Source organism: Sphaeramia orbicularis, chromosome 1 (assembly GCF_902148855.1).
Source record: "Sphaeramia orbicularis chromosome 1, fSphaOr1.1, whole genome shotgun sequence".
Taxonomy (NCBI): Eukaryota; Metazoa; Chordata; class Actinopteri; order Kurtiformes; family Apogonidae; genus Sphaeramia; species Sphaeramia orbicularis.
The window spans coordinates 33,572,672-33,596,401 of record NC_043957.1 but is presented as its reverse complement, the minus strand read 5'-3'; the positions used below and the strand labels follow the sequence as shown (position 1 = coordinate 33,596,401).

General features: G+C 39.4%; 1 protein-coding gene across 1 annotated transcript in view; it reads left to right on the top strand.

Annotated features, from left to right (window-relative positions):
* LOC115427402 (zeta-sarcoglycan) overlaps positions 1–23,730 on the top strand; it is a 737,662-nt gene that overhangs the window by 562,533 nt on the left and 151,399 nt on the right. Inside the window, exon 4 of the mRNA XM_030145943.1 lies at positions 13,074–13,161. Within this exon, the coding sequence (XP_030001803.1) occupies positions 13,074–13,161 (88 nt within the window). The remainder of the gene's footprint in view (positions 1–13,073; positions 13,162–23,730) is intronic.

Genomic DNA, 23,730 nt, shown 5'->3' with positions numbered 1-23,730 from the left:
TATATATGCTAAAAGTATCACTTTGTTAAGCACATGACTATCTTTTTACATTTAAGCAGATAGACAGTCTGTAAGAGAGACAGGCAGATGTTAGGTGAGCTAAAAGGTGTTATTAAACTGATGGCAAAAATGAATCAACCAAAGGTACTTTGTGTTGTATGAGGCTAGAGTACTCTTACTGTATGAAGTCTGGGGAGACAGAGGGCTAAAAGCTGTTATTAGAGTGATGACTAAACAAAAATAGCCAATCACATCTCTTATGAACCTTGAGTCCATATCTGTTTACTGACAGGCAGCTAGAGAGACAAGGCAGTGAGACAGGCGAGCTGAAAGCTTCTATTAGGACCCATCTGTACTGGTGGCTGGAGGCTGACGATGAGCCCCCACTCCACAGCTTATTATTACCTGACTAATTACATTGGCTACCTCAGGCTGGCAGCCTCGTGCCTGTATTTATAATCAAAGCAAAATTAAACTATTAACTGAATTAATGGTGCTGCAGTGTATGTTGTGTCAGCTCACAAGAGAGAGCATGATGCGTGTGCCTTTAGTGTATTTATTTGTGCCTCAGCGCACATTTCACACGATGAGGGGAGATTTATGAGGCACAGACTAAACACAAAAGCCAGAGGGACAATGTAGAGAGCAGGAGAGAGGAGATGAACACTGACATGAATCAGCATCCACACATCGCAAATGATATATACAAACATGTGAGCAATTATCATGTGTGTCCATCTAACATGTTTATTTTTGCACTTACAGACACCAATGTAACTCCTGCTACTAGAATCGCGCTACGGTGTGATTGTGTGATAACAGCCTTTACACGTTTTGTATATCTTTTCTAAATGATTAGGTCTTCTTTAACTGTTTCTTTTTTCTTGGATTCTCATAGTTTGGTATCATGACCCACATGCACTCATTTGAGCCTACTTGTCAAGTCTAAGGGCGTTTTCACACTGTGTGCATTCCAGTACGGAACGTTGCCGTGTGAAAGCAATCCGTACCTGAGACCAGAAGTGACCTAATCACCACAAGACCATAGGGGGTGCTCCTGTTGTCTCCTGAAAAAGCCTCGGATCAGCGCAGCACAGGCTCACCTTATCGACTGAACCACTCTGTGATATATCAGGGACAATGAAGGTCGCTCTTCTTCTCAGGCTAACAGATTGAAAAGTATTCCCTATGAACAGAACAGTCGCTCGGTTGATGACGTAAGGCAGTGTTTTTCAACCCTGGGGTCAGGACCCCATGTAAGGTCGCCTGGAATTCAAATGGGGTCACCTGAAATTTCTAGTAATTGATATATTTTTTTTTTAATTACTGATTAAAAAATATATGGTGAGTTGAGCAAGACAATCCCAATACATAAAAGACAAACTGTGAAGCTGAAACTGAAGCACTGTGGTACTGTATCTGTCAAATGTTCATTGTGGTCGGTTTCAGATGCTGCAGCTCTTTCATAATTCATAGTTTGAGTTCTTGTTTGTTCAGTATTAATTGTCAGCCTTGTAAATCCAAGCTGGACTGACTGTATATATCCTGACCAAGGAAAATAAAATTCTTACTTTGTGCAGTAATCTACACCTGGCTTTTCTGCCACCATCTATAATAATATACATTATATAGACTAAATATCATAAAAAATTAATGCATATTGTAACACAGTAAAGCAAACTATTACATGAGCAAAAACAAATTAATTTTAGCAACAAAAAAAAGTCTCCATTTTGAATGTCTGGGGTCACCAAAAATTTGTGATGTTAAAATGGGGTCATGAGCCAAAAAAGGTTGGGAACCACTGACGTAAAGGGTTTGTCACTTCCGCGTTTGTTGGATAGCTACAGGGCCACAGTACACGCTTGTGAACGCAACATCTGTGGGGAAAGGTGTGATCGTATCCAGGTACTGCACAGATCCAGACACCCAGTCTGAAAACACCCTAACCTTCAAAAAAATAAAACATCTACCATCTTATAACTTTTGGACCGCTAATCCTATCAATAACAGTTGAATAATTAAGGTAAATTGCGGTATTTTCACCTCTTTCAGTGACATCAGATGTGTCTTATTTAGACGTGAGCACTAAAACATTGTCTTTGCTGCAACTTTGATTTGATAGTCTGACAAATGATGGTGGTTGTAGATGCCTGTTTTTAAAGGTACAGTGTGTAACTCCCCTACCCTAGGTGGCAGCAAATCCCCAAATCAATGCAAAGACCGAGCAATTTCTCTGTTCCAGTGTTATTACCTGATGGCTGGCACTTTGGGACAAAAAGCCTTGGCTGTATCTTCTGTGATTTTCGAATACTTTGTTTCCACAACCTGCCAAAATGGCGACCACGTCAACTTCTCTGTCATCACTTCCATCAACCTGGTCTTAGGGAATTCTGTGTAATGACGTGTAATGACCACGTACCCCTACCTCAAAATCTGTGGTGGTATCACAGAATCGGCAAAAATTCTGTGATGGGTCCACAGAAGTGATACCAATGTAAGTCGGTGACAGGCATCAGCCACAGTCCACGCACGGATCCCCTGATTTAAATATAACTGCATCTGGATCACTCATCGTATGTGGTCTACGTGTGGATCCCCTTTTTCAAATATTACCATGCATGGACCACATAAGATGAGCGATCCCAATACATTTGAATCAGGGGATCCGTGCGTGGACCACGTCTGATGCCCGTCACTGACTTACATTGGTATCACTTCTGTGGCGGTATCACGGAATTTTCGACAATTCCTTGATACCACCACAGATTTTGAGGTAGGGGTCCATGGTCATTACACAGAAATTTGCGAGACCAGATTACAACTTCTATTGAGCAGCGAGGTAAGTGTAGAAAAATAAAAACATTCATGAATTGAGCATGAAAAGATTTAAGATATAGAGAAGCTCGCCCTGTTCTGCAGGCGGCTATTTTGATATTTGTCCTCTCTAGGCTCATGTAAGGAAAAAAAATGGCAAAGATAATGGCTGTGCCCAGCAAGCAGTACCCACACTATGTATCTTTAAACAGGTTTTTCTAAGTTAAATATAATTGAACAAATTGGGTTTTTTTGACTGATTGAGCACTATTTTATTCAATTATAAGCAATAATTAGATTGATTATTAGAAAGAACACTATAAAAATCTTACACACTGTACCTTTAAGTTCTGTTAATGATATATTTTGCTTAAAAAGTAACTTTTTCTTCAGTTTTCTCTGTTTAATCTGGGCTTTTATGAACATCTTCTTGATCAGTAAATTAAATATCTATCCATCCATCCATCCATCCATCCATCCATCCATCCATCCATCCATCCAAACAATAGTCCTTGTGGGGGTCCTGAAGCCTATTCCATCTACCAACAGATGAAGGCGGGGAACACCCTGCATATGTTACCAGTTCATCTTTAGGGCTCATTTGGAAGTAACCACAAAAATAGTTAACCTAATACAGTTCTTGCATCTACCATAGCAAATGAACCCATGTACTTAATGGTTCCAAATCTGCTTTAAAAATAATTCAGAGGTTTACAACATACTTTGCTGTTGCTCATTAATATTCATTTGTTAAGCTGTAATTGTGTTGTTTTGTCTTTCAAAATGCAACAGCATTAAATACACTGTATATGTGTGTTAGTCCTCACACTCATCTCCCTGTGGATGCCTGAGGATATTTCTGTCTGCAGACCTGAATTATATTACTCTAATGCATATAAAGCAGATATAAAAAAAGGCGTGATGTGTTTTATGTAGAAATGCTTTAGGGTGCTTCCATATTGTATTGTTTAATCAGTACGCTTATGCATAATTATTGTGTATGAATGTGGTTTTGGTGGGTGTTGAGGCTTATCTGTGGCAGACTCATCTGTAGTCATTGCGAGGAAGCTGTAAATTGGCCCCAGTAAAATCTGTTGGCAGTCGACATAAAACTGTATGTGTTCATCATTACCATCTAAGGGCAGCTGTAGTCATGAACTGGCATGAAAAAGTGTCATTGCACTTGTGCGTCTGATTAAAAAAATGGCAAATTGTGATAAATTATTAGTAAGTGTCAGTTTCAATGCATACCAAGAGCAAAGAAGATGTTCTACTACACAGTTTTCAATGTGGACTGTAGTTTATCCAGTGATTAGATTTCAAACATCAAACTACCGTGAAGATGATGCATGCATTAGCGTCTAAACTGAAAGATTTAAAGAGAAAATAATATCATTCTGCACCAGAAAAAGCTCTTTTCAGAAAATTTCCAGAAGGGCGATCAACATCTAACTTACATTAAAACAAGAGACCATCAAAGAACTGTTTCACACAGTCTGTTGAAGATCATAGCCTGAACGTGTTTAAAGGATCCTAGTTTTTAAAGCATTCAGTGGGGTGAGAAATGCCTTTAATGTTAGAGAAATCCAATGTATATGCTGGGACACAATAGACACTTTTACACAGAGATCCCAGATAAAAGGTGAGATGGTGATAGGGCTGGGTATCATGGCCAATTTCCATAACCGATTCGATTTCAATTCATAAGGTTCTGAATCGATTAATCACGATTTGATTCGATTCAATATCCATTTGATTTAGTATTAATTGACTGATTCAGAGTAATTTAGTGATACCAAAGTACAATTTTGAGTTGTAACCTAATTATTTGAGTACTGCAGTCATGCAACACATCAGTACTGGTATCAATATGGATATTAGAAAAGAAATAAATATGACATTTCAGCAGTAAATTGCTGAATATGCTCTTAAATAATGAACGACACAGAAACATTTCCATGTTTCTACAGTGGCTCAGAACAGACTTCGTTAACTTTATCCTGTTTTATGGCTGGAGGCTTCTACTCACTGGGGGGTGGGGGGTGCGCTCTGTGATTGTTGTTTGGAGTGGAGTGTGGCTGGGGGGTGCACACGCTCCTGGGTGTTGGTTGGGGGGGGGGGGGGGGGGGGGGGGGGGGGGGCGTAGTGCAGCGGTTGAACATTGTTGCTTTACTCTTCCTCTAACTCCATACTCAGCCATAAGTGATAGTATGGATCCAAATTATTATTCCAAGAACGACCGGCTTCCGCAACTCGCTGGACGGCCAGTTCCTTCACACTGCGCGTTCGAGTTTGAGGCCGGAGGACCTCCAGCGGAGGGGGTTTACCCACCACGTCTTTTCCGTGTCTTTTTCGTGAGCGAGACCAAGTCTTCCCAAGGGGTTCACAAGATGGAGCCGCCCGCGGTTCCTCATACTCCCGGTCCTGCTCTGAAAAATCGATCTCATCCACTATTAATCGATTACGCAAAATTAAAATGAGATCAATCTAAGATCAATTAAATCAATTTTTTTACCCAGCCCTAGATGGTGACCCCACCTTTTTTCCACCACTGACTGATTTCCACAGCCAAGCCAAAGGAGTAACAGAGGTGAGACAGGCTGGACTTTTACACAGCGGACCCACTTTCCAGAATCAAAGGGGCGTTGACGCGACGCAGTGTATAGTGTGACGCATCACTTCCGCGTTGGAAATACCATGAGCGTAGCGGTGTTGCTAACCTCTCCAGAGTCAGCCTGTCTTTCACCGTTCCACTAATGCTAGCATGGATAGAGTCCTTCGCCCAAAGTTGCAACAGCTCGCAGATCTCACCATCTCCCCAGATCGACATCTTTCTGGTCATGTTGATATGTTTGTTTACTGTACACAGCCCATGCTAATTTTTAAATCCCCCCGGTGCAGGGTTCGCACATGCAATACATCCTCAAACCGTCACCTTGGTTGCGCAATGAGAGGTGTTCCTTCTGCATAGCATTCCAGAATCATGATTCCACCTTTATCATGGCTCTGTTACTACCTCCAGAGGCATTACAAAGCCACGATAAAGGTGGGACTAAATGATCCCACCATTTCATTTACACAGACGTTCTGGAATTAAGCCAAAATTTTATGTCTATTATAACAGACGTGCTGTGTAAAAGGGGTTAATGATTTATGGTTATTTGATCCCTTTCCCTTTAATAGTCTTGTCATTGTGGCATTTGTAGCCAAATAAACCAGCAGAACTTACCTGAAAACATACTGCATTTTTAAAGGTCTGTTTTGTTAAATCTAAACTAGGTACATAATTCAATTTAAAACTAATAGAAAACTTTTTCATATATGATATAATTAGATTATGAAGTAAATGAACCTATCAGCCATAACATTATGACCACTGACAGAGGAAGTGGTATTAATGTGGATTATTTTATTACATTGGCACACATGAGTGGGTGGGATATATTGGGCAGCAAGTGAATATTTATTTCTCAAACTAGATGTGTTGGAAACAGGAGAATAAACTATGTAAGGATCTGTGCAACTTTGACAAGATCCAAATTGAAAGTGAAGATCTTGTTGTAGGATCATGGTCTGCAGCAGCTAGACCACAGGTGTCAAAAATTCAGCCCGGGGGCCAAATCTGGCCCACCTAAGGTTCCATTCCAGTCCGTGGGATGAAAGTGCAAAAATTAACCTGAACAGTCCAGGCTGTCAAAATCATTTTGGTTCAGGTTCCACATACAGACCAATGTGATCTACAGTAAAAATAACAACACAATAAGCCATAAATAATGACAACTACAAATGTTCTTAGTGAAAAATTATGTGGAAAAAATTTAAGTGAAAAAAAAAAAAAGATTACACTGTGAAAATATTTACATTTATAAAACTATTCTTTCACAATAAAATGCAAATAAATACATAAATAAAAACAAAGATGAACAACCCGAAATGTGCAATTTGAACAATATTCTGCCTGTTACTAAATGTTTTGTGCATTTATGGATCCACTGTGATCTGTAGTTGTGTTAATAACAGATGTAATATTGTAGAAATTGTTCAAATTTTAGTTCCAAACACCAAAATTTTAACAATATTCTGTCTGTTACCAAATATTTATGTAACATCGTGTATAATGTACATTTTTAAATAATAAGTCAAGGCATAATATTGTTAAAATTGCGCTAATTTTTCAAATGAAATTTCTGTTTTTTCAGGTTATTCACATCTTTTTTTGTAAAATCTAAATATTTTCATAATTTCATTGGAAAAAACTTTGATTTGTCATTATTTATAGGTTATTAAGTCATTATTTTACTGGTCTGGCCTGCTTGAGATCAAATTGGGCTAAATATGGCCCCTGAACCAAAATGAGTTTGACACCCCTGAGCTGGACCCTGCCAAAAGTGGTTTAGGAAGGACTACAAGAACACAAGTCACTCAAGCATCTGGAGGATGTTCTGAACAAACACATCATAAAAGTCCCCATGTTACAAAGTCCAAGTATCAACCCATAAAGACCCAAACATCCATTAACGACCCAAATTTAATGGTTCAAGCATTACAGCGTTAGATAACTCAAACACTGCCCATTTTCCTATTAAAGATTTTATGGACATTGCCATAAGTACATTACAGGTAAAATTTGGTTTGCTTAGATGATCTGATGCTAAGATATGTCGTGCACGGTCATTAATAACACTGGGTTACAAAAAAATGTTTTTTGCAAGTTGTCTAGGTTTTTTCAACTGAATTAGGACCTTTTTGCACCGCTAAATCCAAAAATGAGATCTGTTTTTCTCAATCAGGTCAGGTTTTTTTGCTAATTTGATTTTGAAAAATTTGATCTTCTCACAAAATTGATTACATTTTTGTGACTTTATCAGTTGATTTTTTTATATACAGGGTGGGGAAGCAAAATTTACAATATTTTGAGGCAGGGATTAAAAGACAGTGTATGACCAAAATTGACATAATAGAAAATGTTTTTATTCTATGTGTCCTCCTTCTTTCTCAATAACTGCCTTCACACGCTTCCTGAAACTTGCGCAAGTGTTCCTCAAATATTCGGGTGACAACTTCTCCCATTCTTCTTTAATAGTATCTTCCAGACTTTCTCCTAATAGTTTTGCTCATAGTCATTCTCTTCTTTCCATTATAAACAGTCTTTATGGACACTCCAACTATTTTTGAAATCTCCTTTGGTGTGACGAGTGCATTCAGCAAATCACACACTCTTTGACGTTTGCTTTCCTGATTACTCATATGGGCAAAAGTTTGTGAAAAGGTATGGATAATAGTGTTAGGTATGATTATGACATCAATATATGTTTGGTTTCAAAACAATTGACGTAGTGCCTGCTGAGAAAAAACAACTAAATGTTCATTGTAAATTTTGCTTCCTCACCCTGTAGTTCTCACCCAAAATAGGTTTTAAGAGAAAAAAAAATCATTTTCTAACAGGATTCCTGTTGAATACAATGGTGTATTCACCGCAGATGTAGCAGAATATGTCAGGCTTATTTTTGCAAGATCTTCTAGTCGAAGCCATTTTATTCACCTGTAATATTAAAAAAAAACATTAATCATAAATTGGCAAAAGTAAAATCTTCAGAACTCATTTATTGCACGAAATATTAAAGAATTTTGTATCATATGATGTGAAAATGCCCATAAATATAAGCAAAAATGTTAAAAAGCCAATATGTAGCATAGTTCAGAAAGTTGACCTGATTGAGCAAAATTAATGTGATTTTTGGATTCAGCACACCAAAATTATCCTAAATCAGCTCAAAAAACTTAAACAATAAATTTGTTGTTGACCAGTGTAATAGTATCACCAAGGTATGATCAGCAGTTTTTGCATGAAAGAGGCCATGTTTGTATAGTTACCTGCTCATCCATTTCAAATAAGCACCTCTACCACCTTTCCGATTATTTGGCTTTAGTCAGCTGTTCTATAAATAGACATTAGCGGTTGTTCAATATGCAGTCATTTACCGTCCTTATTTCCATGTATTTGCATATGAGCCCTTAATCAAAAAAGACTTTCCCTCTATGGTTGCACTTCTAAATGACAGTCTTGCACGGAGAGAATGGGATCACGCCTGTTCATGCACGCTACTCATTGAGCTAGAATGATTCAGAGCACATTATATCTGTCATGCTTTACAAAGCGCCCATTGCTTTAAACAGAGTGGAAAGATAATATAGTGAAGCCTATCATACGCCCTGTTGAAAATAATTAATCCTGCATACATTCTTTAGGAAACAGATGAGAGACACCGTGCACAATAAACTGTGTGGAGCGCTCATTTGTTGTTTGGCAAATTTGTTACCTGACTGTTCAAGTGGATGTGGTGTGTGTGTATGCAAGTCGAGTATATTGACCTAAGCACTTACTTAGATGTTTGCTTGTGTTATTTAGGACCAGTGCATGAGTGAGTCCGTGTGTGTTCCATGTTTGTTTCCATAAATTACTGTATTTTGGATGTTTTTTATGTGGTTGTGGGTGTTTGTGTATGTGATCCATCCTTAATCTGAGTCATCATTTGTACCAAAATAGAGCAAAATAGATGTGACATATTAGAAATTTGGTGTCGTCTTGCACAACCGGAGTCCAAAGCAATGAATATCCATCTGTAACTATTAGCAAAAACAGAGAGGGAATGGGTGAGAGAGAAAGAGAAAGAGTGTGACTGAAAGTAAAGAAGGAAGGGGGAAACAAGAGGATTTTTCCATTTCAACGGATCAACGAGTTTCCAATTTTAACACAATTCTCATTTGGAATTCAGACCGGAATGCAGCAAGATATTAATTTGGGGAAATCAACAGAGAAATTGGGTCACCTGTGAGCCATTCATTTCACACCGCCAAAACAAATAAGCAATTTAAAGAGGAGACTGAAAAAAAGAAAAGAGGGAGCAATGAAGGGAAAGAGAATTTAAAAGGAAATGATGTAAGTACAAAAATATAACCAAAAAAGACAACAGAAGAAAAAGTTGTTTTAAGCGGGAGGGTTGTTCAGCAGTCGAGGACACCCAAAAGGGGTTGAGAGAGGTAAGTCAGAGATAATGAGATGTTAGACTGATTTTGGAAGTTAATGAAAAAGCCAGACATGGTGTTTACGTTGCAACACACTTCCAATGAATCTAAAAGAGTGTGGCTCAATCAACCTTTAAACAGGCATAGCAGAGGTCAGGGTCACAGTTGCATTTAGCTCATTTAGGTTCAAAATAATTGCCTTTTAGATCATGCATGCTCGCAGACACACAACTGGAAACAAGCAAACACACTCACAGGCGGAATGGTCTTTGAATGAATTATGGTAATAAGGTGCAGATATGTTATACCGGCAATGGAAAGGATGTCAAGTGTGAACTGTGAAGGCTGATACAGGCTAAGGGAGTGTTGGTTATGCAGGTTAATGCAGTATTGACTGCTGCCCACAGGGGTGAGGGCGGGGGCTACAGAGGAGAGGCAGCAGCAGGAGTATCCAAACTGTAAAAGTGCATATACATACGTGAATTTTCTTGTCAGACTGCCAGAAAAATATACAACTGGATATTTACCTCCACCAAGGAACGGCTGAGGTTGTGTTTTCATCTGGGTTTGTTTGTCTGTTAGAAAAATAACTCAAAAAGTTAAGGACAGATTTGGATGAAATTTTCAGGAAATGTTGATACTGGCACAAGGAACAAATGATTAAATTTTGGTGGTGATCGGTGGGGGGTGGGGGTGGGGGGGTTCCTCCGCCAAGGAACGACAGAGGTTATGTTTTCATCTGGGTTTGTTTGTTTGTTTGTTTGACTGTTAGCAAGACAACTCAAATGGATAGATTTTCATGACATTTTCAGGAAATGTTGATACCGGCACAAGGAACAAATGATAAAATTTTGGTGGTGATTGGGGGGGGGGGGCTGACCTGCCTTGGCAGAGGTCTGCGCTGTCCAAGTGCTTTTCTAGTTATTTATGGGGATATTAACTCTGGTACACACACAAATATAATAGATGACAGTATTGTACCATCAACAAAAAAAGGACCAATGGCCCTGTAGCTTACCGGCCAAATTAAAAGCTTTGGGAAATGTATCCAGATGCCATTTATTATCACCCAGTTCTGTGTATTTATTATATTACAGAAATAGCCCATATTTTGGTCATATTCCAATCAGATCTGTAAAAAATTCAAATTCCAACTTGATATCATTGATACTTCCTGATTTATTGGATCAATCCACTTCCTATCTGTTATAATGGGAACATTTTTCAAAGTCGCACCAAATCCAGAATCAGATCCAGATCAAAATAATTTTAATACCTTGTGTTGACATCATCATACAGAAGCTGTATACCAAGTTTGAAGTCAATCAGAACTGGAGTTTTGGAGAAAAAGACGATTGAAATTTTTTTCCCATAAGAGCCCATGTTAAATTTTCCGTAAGTTCCTGGATCCAGAAGAAGATCCTGATCAGCATGTGGACATTATGTTTTGGTCATCTCCCCATCAGGGCTGGACTGTAGAAATTTCCACTGGATATCATTTATATTTACTGAGTTATTGCATCGATCCACTTCCTATCTCTTATAATGGGGACATTTTATAAGGTCGCACCAAATCCAGAATCAGATCCAGATCCAAATAATTTCACTAACTTTTGTTGACATCATCATAAAGAAGCTGTATACCAAGTTTGAAGTCAATTGGAATTGTAGTTTCAGAGAAGAAGACAATTGAAATTTTTGTAATGGACAACAGATGCCGACGCCGCATGATGTCAATAGCTTACAGCCTGTCGGTCAGTAAGCTAATAAAATGAATGGGAGTCGGGGGGGGGGGGGGGGGGGTTGTTCGTCTGTCTGTTAGCAAGATAACTCAAAAAGTTATAGACAGATTTGATGAAATTTTCAGGAAATGTTGATACTGGCGCAAGGAACAAATGATAAAATTTTGTTGGTGATGGGGGGGATCTGCACTGTCCGAGTGCTTTTCTAGTTTGCTTCTCTTTTCATCATCTGGAGTGGCTTTTCATGCTATGATTTCCAACAGTCTTCAGTAACTCAAACTGTTTATCTCAGAGGTGTCCAACATGCAGCCCGGAGGCCAAATCCAGCCCACCAAAGGGTCCAGTCTGGCCCGTGGGATGAATTTGTGAAATGCAAAAATTACACTGAAGATATTAATCATTTTAGTTCAGGTTCCACATACAGACCAATTTAATCTGACGTGGGTCGAATCGGTAAATACTCACAACTCCACATTTTTCTCTTTGTAAATGTAAACATTTTCATGTCATTTTACTGTATTTACACTAAAACAAACTATCATTTCACAAAAAACACGAATAACCTGAACAAATACGAACATTTTTGAAATGTCTGAAGTGAAAGTTTACCAATATTCTGCCTGTTATTAAATGTTTTGTGTATTTGTTGATCCACTGTGATCTGTAAGTTGTAATGAGACATAATATTGTGAAAATTGCACTTTGTTTTCGTAAGAAACTTCAGTTTGTTCATGTTATTCACATTGTTTTAAAGGATAGTTACCTCCGCCAAGGAGGTTATGTGTTTGCCAGGGTTTGTTTGTTTGTCTGTCTGTCTGTTTGTTTGTTTGTTTGTCTGTCTGTCTGTCTGTTTGTTTGTTTGTCTGTTTGTTTGTCTGTCTGTCTGTCTGTCTGTTTGTTTGTTTGTTTGTCTGTCTGTTTGTTTGTCTGTCCGTTAGTGTGCAACATAACTCAAAAAGTTATGGACAGATTTGGATGAAATTTTCAGGATTTGTTGGAAATGGGATGAGGAAGAAATGATTAAATTTTGGTGGTGATCGGGGGTGGGGGGGCCCACGGGGGGGGCCACTGATCGTTAGTGTGCAACATAACTCAAAAAGTTATGGACAGATTTGGATGAAATTTTCAGGGTTTGTTGGAAATGGGATGAGGAAGAAATGATTAAATTTTGGTGGTGATCGGGGGTGGGGGGGCCCACGGGGGGGGGGGCACTGATCAGCCTTGGCGGAGGTCTGCGCTCTCCGAGTGCTTCTAGTTGGTAGATGAAAACATTTTCATCGCATAATTTTCCTTTTTTTTGCTCTAAAACATAAGAAAATTTGGAGTTGACATTACTTATATATTATTATGTTATTATTTCACTGGTCCGGCCCACTTCAGATCAAATTTGACTTAATGTGGACCCTGAACTAAAATGAGTTTGACACCCCTGGTTTATCTGCTCTCTGTCTTCATATTATTTTTTTCTTTCCTCCTGCTTTTGTTTAGGACAGTCCATTGATCCTCCAGTCGGACAGGAATGTCACTGTCAATGCAAGAAATGATCAAGGACAACTGACCGGTCAGCTCACCGTGGGTAAGACACAACACACTACTACAAATACACCGCAAATACATCCCTCAAATATCCAGTTCGTCTCCAAACTGTAAGTCACATTTCTGCTTGTGTTCCTAAATGGGCTTTACCTTCGCCTGTTTACCAAACTGAACACTATCTATTTTCATTAAAGCATCTCACAGAGGCTGGCAGATGCACTGCTCTCTTGACTTTATTGTTATTTCAAGGTTGCATTAGGCTATATGAGAAATGGCCCTGGGTCTTATAGAATACATCCTACAGGGGAATTAAACAAATAAGATAAAGCTCAAGTGCTCTATTATGTATTTCATATTTTTGTATTTGATGATCCACTGGATGGAGATGCAGATTATAGAAGCTCTGTTAACAAATTTCTGGTCTTTGGTGGATGAGAGAGATACTTAGTGAAGAGGAAAACACAAAATAGGCACGGTGGCAAAAATATAGAGGGTTTTTCTTAATCATATAATGTATTCAAGCTTAAATGTTCAAAAGACATTCTGTTAACACTTCAATAAGTTGCGTATTTTCATCTTAGCACTTAAAACGAGAAGCAAAATGTCACAAAGAGTTGTTATACCCTAATATGGGAAACAGAAAGGAGTGTTGTAGTAGTAGTAGTAGTAGTAGTAACATTATATTTCCACAGGCTCTATCACTCACTGAAGAAAGTGTGAAAACTCAGTGTGTCTGTGTCATAGTGTCATCAAGATTTCTATTTAAAACAAAAACTCACAACACTTATTTTGATAGCTGATAGTCACATATACATTATAGCCAGGGTGCGATTTGTCTAAAAAACAGAGGGGGGGGGGGCAGCAGTAGGGGTGCAGTCCTTAGCTAACATAACTAATGCTGTTGTGAAACGAAAATGAAACTTAACATACTTTCAATGTCCAACTCCTGGGTTCTATTCCTCTATTATACAGCAGATCTTTTCACAATTCAAATTTTCACAACTTCTAACCTGTATCCAGTGCACCCCCTCTATTGCTCTATGGGCTCCATGAATTTGTCTCATTTACTAACCCCCCTCCCCCCCTTACGGTGCCCCAGTGCATGGGGACGTTCGCGAATTCTGAGACTGCCGACAGTTCGGTTAAAGTGAACGTTAATGCCACTAATGTAGGATATAGGTGGAAGGAAACTGTCACAACCTGAATGGTATTTACATTGGTTGGTTGCTGCCCCCGCCCCCCCCCCCCCCCCCCCCGAAAATGAAATTTATTGAGCAGAAGGAGGGATGTAAAAACCCTCAACAAATCGCACCCTGATTATTGCTCTGTTAGCTTAGCTCTGTTTTCTTTACAGTTTGTGTTGTGAGTAACTGCACTAAAGATTTATTTGTAATCATCCAAACAAGGACAAAACTGCCACAGTTAACATACGGTGGTTCTTCATAATTAAACTCACCAGAAGAACTGTGATTTCAACACTGAACTCAATTCTTTTCATTTACATCTGTGCTCAGTGTTTTTTTGTTTTTTTGTTTTTTTTTTTTAGCACTTTTTCACTTTCTTTAACACCTTTTTTTTCTGTAAATTGGTAACTTATCCCGTCTCATCACTTTTCTCCCTTGGCACAAAGTGACTCACTACTCCCTCTAGTGGTTACATAAATCCCCCTGAACATCAGTGTGAATACTATAGATTCAGTGCATATTTCTACAGTCCAAATCATTTGTGTCTTTTGCAGAGCTTCAGAACTATTAATTTATTTACAAGTGCTTTGATGATAGTTTCATATTTTAAAGAATGACCACATTTAGCCTCTTGAAGGTTCTCCACAACCAAACTACATCACCAAAGAATGTAGATGACAATGTTGAGATGCAACCACAGTCAAAGCAGCAGTGCAATAAATGCTGACTATCTGTGCATTAATAATATAATTGTAAATTATGATAGACATTATTAAATCAGGATCAAAATCCTTGCTCCTGTCCATATTCTTCACATACTGGGCCGGATCTACTGAAGGTTTACGTGTATTAAAACGCCAAAAAATGTACAAACTGATTTTCTAACAGTGTGCACTAAGGGTTGTGTCTTCCAAAGGTGTAAAATAGTGCATCTGCATTCAGTTAACACATTTGCCACAATGAATATGCAATATGGGGCATGGGGGAGGAGAAAATGTGAATATATTAATTTAGCACACGCAAAGTGATTTATCAACTCTGAAAGCAGTTTTGCTGATAGAAACTGCGTCTATATTTAACACGTCTCAAAAGGAGATGCAGACGGTTTGGATGTGTAATTGCGCACACATGGAAGTGGTTAGGAGACAAAGAAATGATGGAACAAGATGCAGAGAACGCATTTTTCACCCTCGTGTGAACATTTTTGGAGTGACACCCCCCAGTTTAGTGCTCTGTTACGCCCCGGCCTAGGGGTTCACCAGGGCGAACATAACATGCTCTCCTTTTGTCCCCTCCCAGCACACGTCAGTCAAAAAAACTAAAGTTCACAGTATTTTTCAATCAACTAAAGAAGGGTTAGGGGAGAGTACAGCTAAAACAACAAACAAAATATCTTCTTCTGAGTTCAAAGTAAATTACCTACTCAAAATAAATGCAAGAAATAAAATACAGAAAACAAGCCAAAAAGCAGGAGAAAAGGTGAAAATAAAAGAGCCGACCTCCCCTACCAAAAAAGGATCAAATTTACAAAAAGATTCTATTTACAACTATATACAAATACAAAAGTCACACTCGAACACACGACTGACGATCACACACAGGAACACACGGTTGGGAGCTGGCAGGAGGCAAGAGAGAGGAAGAACTGAAGATCTAGGGCCATTTTTAAAGGGGCCGGGCAATCATGCTCCACCAATCAGCTTCCTGTAACACAAACAGACACAAAAAGGGCACAGCACACCTACAGGACGGGGGGGAGAACACACACACTAAACAGAAAACATATATACATGTACACAAAAATAGGCAAATTATGACCCAGGGTCATAACATGCTCACAAAATCCTCATTTAAATGTTGACATTTGCGCAAGCGATCTTAGTAAATCACCTGTAAACCGTGGTTCAACCCCACCAAACCACGCCAAATTCTAGATTGCACACGCAAATGAATACACGCAAATTGGGATCTTAGAAGATCCCGCCCATTATGTGGTGTTAGTGGCATTTTTTTTTTTGGTTGGTGTAGTTGTGATCACTAACAACAAGGGAACACTGATTTACATTTACGCATTTGGCAGACGCTTTTTTCCAAAGCGACTTACAGGGGAAAACCAATCAAATCAATCAATCAATCAATCAAATTTTATTTCATTCATTCATTCATTTTCTGAACCCGCTTTATCCTCACTAGGGTCACGGGGGTTGCTTGGAGCCTATCCCAGCTACATAGGGGCGAAGGCGGGGTACACCCTGGACAAGTCGCCAGTTCATCGCAGGGCTGAACATATAGAGACAAACAATCACTCTCACATTCACACCTATGGGCAATTTAGATTAACCAGTTAACCTATTAGTGCATGTCTTTGGATGGTGGGAGGAAGCCGGAGTACCCGGAGAGAACCCACGCAGACACGGGGAGAACATGCAAACTCCACACAGAAAGGTCCCACCCCCTGTCAACTGGTGTTGGAATCGAACCCAGGACCTTCTTGCTGTGAGGCACGAGTGCTAGCCACTGCACCACCGTGTCGCCCATAAATTTTATTTCATCACAACAAAAGTTATCTCATGACACTTTATATATAGAGCTGGTCAAAACCAGACTCTAAGCCAATTTACAGAAACCCAACAGAATCCAGATTTAACAACATCGATATGGGGAGGAGTCATTTGGAGATTACAACCAGGATGAGTGAAGCAGCAGAAAGATAACCACTGAAATGGATGGGGTCATGAAGGAACTGAAAAACTGAAGTCAAAAAAACACACAATTAAATGGTTCTGATTGATTATTTGTGGGTATAATTACAATAGTATCTATCTGTGGTACTGTGTCTAAAACTATGAAATCTGGAAGTTACCTTAAAATAATAAGTCATGTCAGGATTCACAGTAGCTAAAAAACTCTTCTAAAATGCTGAATATTAAGGTTAAGATTAATATTTAGAATTTTGCCTCAGGAATACTTACTTTATTTGTATAAAACCTACAGTATTTTTATACAAATGTGAGGTTGCTAGGTTTGTGTGTGCTCTTCTCAGTGATACTTCCCAAGGATAAAGAGACCAATTAGCACTGTCAGAAGGCCCAAGGTCATCATGTCAGTGGTTGAAACAGGTTAAATGTAAAATTAAATTAGCTATGAGCCTTTGGTTCTTTTCTTACCAAGTGGGATATTTTCATTCAGTTAATTGCACGTGTTCACTATATATTGGTCAGAACTAAAAAGCCTAAAGAACATTTCCTCAGGGTTGGAACACAAAGGCAGAACATAAGCTCCCAGTTGCCACAATGAGGACCTTATAATAGTCGTGCTGCAATTTAATTAAGAAACCTCAGAAATATGACCTTACTTATTTAATCAGGCTTCTGGCTTTAACACAAGGGGACTTTGGGATAAGGGATCCAAGAAGCCTCAATGTACAAGAGTAAAAGATTCCCTAAAAAATCTTGTACCTGTTTAAGATATACCTTCGATGGCAGAGAAACTCTCACATTTTAGGTTAAGTGATCATGTGCTGCTGTTGTACTTTAAAGGACAAGTACAACTTAACTGTTTCAGCTCTTTTATTGAATGAATCTCTTAACTATGTCTGCAGCACTGTTCTGCTTTTTTTTTCTCCACAACATTCTGGCATGTTTACTGTCTTACAGACTTATTTAGCACATGTCTTGATGATTCAGATTGCAACTAACCCAGGGGTCTCCAATCCTAGTCCTCAAGGGCCGGTATCCTGCATGTTTTAGATGTTTCCCTCTTCCAACACACCTGATTCAATTGATAAGCCTATCACCAAGCTCTGCAGAAGCCTGATAACAAGCATCAGGTGTGATGGAAGAGGGAAACATCTAAAACATGCAGCATACCAGCCCTCGAGGACCAGGATTGGACACCACTGAACTAACCTATTAAGCCCTTCAATATGTAGGAAGTCGCTTGTGAAGCAGACCTGATTCAAAAAAGGATCGTACAGCTTTTACGTCAAATATATTATGTGTCATTCAAACTGCACCACCCGTTACACTAGGGATGCACCGATACCGTTACCAGTATCGGGTATCAGGTCCGATACTCAGCATATGTACTTGTACTTGTAAAAGTACTCTAAAAACAACCGCACCGATACCACTTACGACAGCATGACATTTGTAGTTTTGATGATTCAAAACCAATTGAAGTAACAGGTAGGTTATGACTAGAGCCTGACCGGTATGGGATTTTTGGGGCCAATGCCGATATTGGGGGCTAAAAAAAGCTGATATCCAATATATCGGCCGATATCCGATACTGGCCGATAACCGATATATTGGCCGATATATGAAGTAAGAACACTGATCTGTACAGGATATAATAATCTTATATTAGATAATTGTGGACAGGTGGATAAACAGTTGCATAAATCTTTGTTTATCTCACAAATATAATTTACACAACTTTCAAATGCAAACTATGCAATCACAAAAATAATTAGAGCAAAAAATGTGACTTACCACACAATTATGTTTTCCCTCACAAATTTTGATGTGTGTGCCTCACGGCACTACAACTTCTTATGAGGACTAAGGACTAAACTGAGCATGTGCAGAGTGAATTAGGTGAGTCCTAAATTGTTCAGATTGGAGCAACTGCAAGAGTTACAACTGACCTGTGTTACAACTGTCCCCAGTCTCCCCTACACTATTAACACCCAGGCCTGCTAGCAAAATGAAAATGTGAGGTGGACAGGAAGTGCACGGACATGGGTGTGTGTGGGGGGGTGAGTACTTCATAAGATGAGGGGGGGGGTCCGTGATTTTCGGGGGGGTTAGTGGTCCATCCTCATCAGAGCATGCGGTAGCGGTCCGTGATTTTCGCCAGGGTGGGGGTCAGAGCGGGGGGGATAAGCAGTCAATCCGTGAGCGAGCGGGGGGGTGGGGGGGGGTGTAGCTCCGTGATTATGTGATTGTGTCATTGTCTGAGCAGGAGTGAAAGTGAAATTAGCTCGCTTTTAAGTTCCTCTTATTCTCCGGGCAGCACGCACACACACACGCACACACACACAGGAGCAGCGAGCGACAGAATCAGCAAAAAAGTTAATATATCGGCTACATATTGGCCGATGTTGATTAATTGGTGATACACTATAATTGGCCCAATTAATCGGTCGGGCTCTAGTTGTGACTGAGCTTTCTTACATCTATAGCCTACATTGCTGGCACTAAAGCCCCCATAGAGTTGGGTGTACTCGACTCCGTAAACGTCCGCATGCACTCGAGGCAGACCCAAAGCAGACGCAGAGTCAGCGCTGCTCACAGTACGCGCAGTCTCTGAATTCGTGAATGTCCCCATGCACATAAATACATTGTATACCTTACCTGTCTTTCTCTGTATTTATCAGTGTCTTTTTCTCTGTGTATGAAAGCAACATTTTTTTTGACTCGCCCCAACCTGACCCTCAGGTAACCCGCTGATCTGTGCATCACTAGTACGGACGAACGTCTGCAGGCACCAATGTACATGTTCAACTGCACCTTAACTGATTAGGTTTTGTGTTCTGTTTTCCAGTCTGACTGAGTTGCCTGTTCAGCATAAATCCTCTCCCATGTTGGTGTGATCGGCCCTTATCCATGGTCCTGAAACTTAATTAGGCCACTCCCACATCGCAGGTGTTGCTGTTGCAGAAAATTTAATATGTCATGTATTTTTAGTTTGCATTAAAGATTTAAAATAAGTTCAACTGTTCGACATGTGATAGGACCTACCGTTAACTTAAAAAAGAATTGGGCCTGTTGATTGCTTGTTTTTTCATGGTATATAAAAAAAAAAAAAAAAAACATCCCCCCCCTCTGTTTTTATGACAAATTGCACCCTGACTGTATCCCATAACAGTTTGATCCTCCTGAATCTAACACGCTGTCATGTTTACATGGGCATGTAACCAATGAGAAGATTTATCATATTATGACATTTTACACTCCGAGTTAAAAACTAGCTTCTTCTTTGATTAGCTCTGTTTAATTTTGATCAAACAGCTGTCATCTACAGCTTCACGGCTGGTTTTAGAGATGACTTCATCATCCCTTAGAGCTCGTTTTGGTGTTTGGTGGTGGTGTCAGAAATTCAGATGATGCTGAGATTGACTATCAGAGCCAAGTAGCACTTAGAGCATGACAGTTACGATGAATGGAGTTTTCGGGTAGAATCCTTATATATCTACTGTCTACCTTCTTTGATATGAACACGGCGTATAGATACTCATCTCCTCCAGGCTGGCCAAGTACTTCTAGTGCTTCTATACGCACACACGGTCTCGTCCTTCTGAAACTTTGAAGGTTTGGATTTCCTGACAGCTCACCTCCTGCTGTTAAAACTCCCTAAAGCTACTTTCCTCACCAAGAAAAGCACTTTAATGCTGCTATGTGTGTGTGACTATGTGTGTGTGGCAGGCTTATCTTGCACTTAGCAGAATCAGTACGTTTTAAAACTAGGCACCCAGACAGCCTATTGCAGTCAACTTATAGTCTGACTGCCGTGGGATGACATGAAGGGTGTTTATGTGAACTAACTCATGCAAGCAGACTCATACTTTTTGACAGAGCCGTGCACCAGTGAACTGCACAGTTGTTGATCTTACTTTGTACTTGTGCAGAAATCATTATTGCTGTTGCTGAATGACACTTTTTCTTATATAATCCAGCACAAATTAAGACTTCAACTTAAGACTAGTAGTTTATGTCACATGCATCTAAACTCAGTCTTATACACCCACAGAGCAGCGGCAACTGCGGGCTGTGATTCAAGTCCGTATTCCATCAATAACCACTTTATGACTACGAACACACACAGACACACACACACACACACTAAAGACCTCAGCACCTGGCTGCTGGAGTAAAATGGGACCCAATGAATCCTCCCCAGGAGCTTCGTCTATTGGGCCTGGAAATCCCTTGATCTCAGCCTGTCGCTGCCTCATGTTGACTCTGCTGACTTGGCAGCACACAGCCCCACACACACACACACAAACACACACACAAACACACTCTCTCCCCAGTATCCTCATAGGGATACTCGGAAATCCTGAAAGTAAGACGGTTATTTGTGTTTACCAGACAGTTGCCACATTGGGAAGCAGAAAAGTTCCACCTCACTATGGCCCTTATTAGTATTCCTTTGTGAGTCACCAGGGGAATAGGGCGCTCAAGCTTGTACAAGACGTAAAGGATCATCACAGCTGGTTGGATGGAAAGGTGAAACCACCACAAAACTTTTGTAGATTTATGAAGGAATCTGATGCACAGGTTCACTACGACCTCGTTAAATAATGAATGGTACAATAGTTGTGGAAAAATCACTGCAACTGAGGAGAAAATGAAGAGATGATTGTCGTATTTGCTGAAAATATGTACTGCTATGATACAGCTGCTTAAAAAGTGTTATTTTTGTGACAGTTCTTCTCAGTGAGAGTCAAGCAACAAGGTATGCTAGAAATGCTGCAATGTTATGTCCATAAATTTCTAGAGTATTTTTTTTATGTTTTCCAGCCTGACCAGTGTGTGGAGCTTCCACAATGAGCCGGCCTTGGGCCTCTCATCTCATTTTTATAGCTGTCTTTCTCTCTCTTCTCTCTCCTTCATCCATCCCTCCGTCTCTTCCCGTCCATCCTCTCCGTTGCTGTCAGCTCGTTAATGTGAGTGAAAACCTGTCATCTTTGTCTTCTGAATGGCCGACCATAAAGATGATGAGTGAACTTGAAGTTTAGAAGCCATACCCTTTCACCCGCCTAGGTGATGATGTTCTAACATTAGTGGCAGTGCAGAGTCATCAGTGGAAGTCAGGAGGGAATGTAACAGGGTTGTTAATATGGAAGATGAAAAGAAGTTCTTTGTTTTACTTATACACTGAATGAATATTGAAAGCATTTTCTATTGAGATAAGGTCCGGGACAATCGTAATGACGACCGGTAAATAGTTAAATGTCTTCTTTAACCTTCACTTTATCAAAGAATAACAGCAGTGTATGAGGCTATGAGGACACAGAACAAGACTCAGAGGGCCGGATCTACTTAAAGGTTTGCATGTATAAAAACGTGTGCAAACTCATTGCACACGCAAAAAAATGTACAAACTGATTTACTAACAGTGTGCAATAAGGGTTGAGTCATTCAAACGTGCAAAACAGTGCGTTTGTATTCAGTTAGTACATTTGCAATGAATGTACAATATGTTTACATGCAATTGTGCGTACGCTGGGAGTAGAAAATGTAAATATATTAATTTAGCACAGCGATTTATCAAACACGAAAGTAATTTTGCTGATAGAAACCACGTCTACATTTAAGACGTCTCAAAGGGAGGTGCAAATGGTTTGTATGTGTAATTGTGCACACATGGAAGTGGTTACTGTTGCAAGGAGGAGACATCGAAACAATGAGAGAAGGCATAGAAAAGGCATTTTTCACCCTTGTGTGAACATTTTTGATTGTGATTAAAAATACGCACCAACATTAGGCTACAGTGTGACAAAATTGTGTGTGCCTAACAGCCATTCAATCCAACAACCCCCACAGACCTCCCACCTCTAAAATGAAGCTGGTGCTGCTGTCCAGTAATGCTGTTTTAGAACGTCTAGATCAGGGGTGTCAAACTCATTTTCTTTCAGGGATCACATTCAGCTCAATTTGATCTCCAGTTGGCCGGACCAGTCAAATAATAGCATAATAGGCTATAAATAATGACAACTCCAATTTTTTAATATGCAAAAAATAACATTAAATTATGAAAACATTTACATTTTATAAACTATCCAAACAAAAAAAAGATGTGAATAACCTGAAAAAACTGAAATTTCTGAAGAAAAATAAGAAGAAATAATAATAAGAAAAATCTGATCAATATTATGTCTCAGCTCATGATTTCTACATGTGCATTACAGATCAGATCAACTAAGACACAAAACAGGCAGAATATTATTAAAATTGCACTTATTTTTCTTTAGACATTTCAGATTGTTCATATTTGTTCAGGTTATTGACATTTTATTATTAAAAGATATCAGAATTTAATGTTCTTTGCAGTAAATCAAAGAGAAAATAATAGTGTTTCCATTATTTATAGGCATAATGTCATATTATTTTTTCACATGAAACCAAGAAGAAAATTTGGAGTCATTTTTTTTAGGTTATTTTGCTATTATTTTCGAATGTGACGCCCTTGACTATTAATATCTTCTGCACTTTGCAAATTCATCCTGCGGAACCTTTGGCGGGCCAGTTTTGGCCCCCGGACCGCATGTTTGACACCTGTGTTCTAGACGAACTAGGGGATGATTTAGGACTAGTCACAAGAATGAGTCATGTCATACCTTCTGTGACAAAAGTCCTCCAACGTTACATTTCCTTGCATCTGGATCATTCAACACACTGTTGCCATTAGTGCTGGTG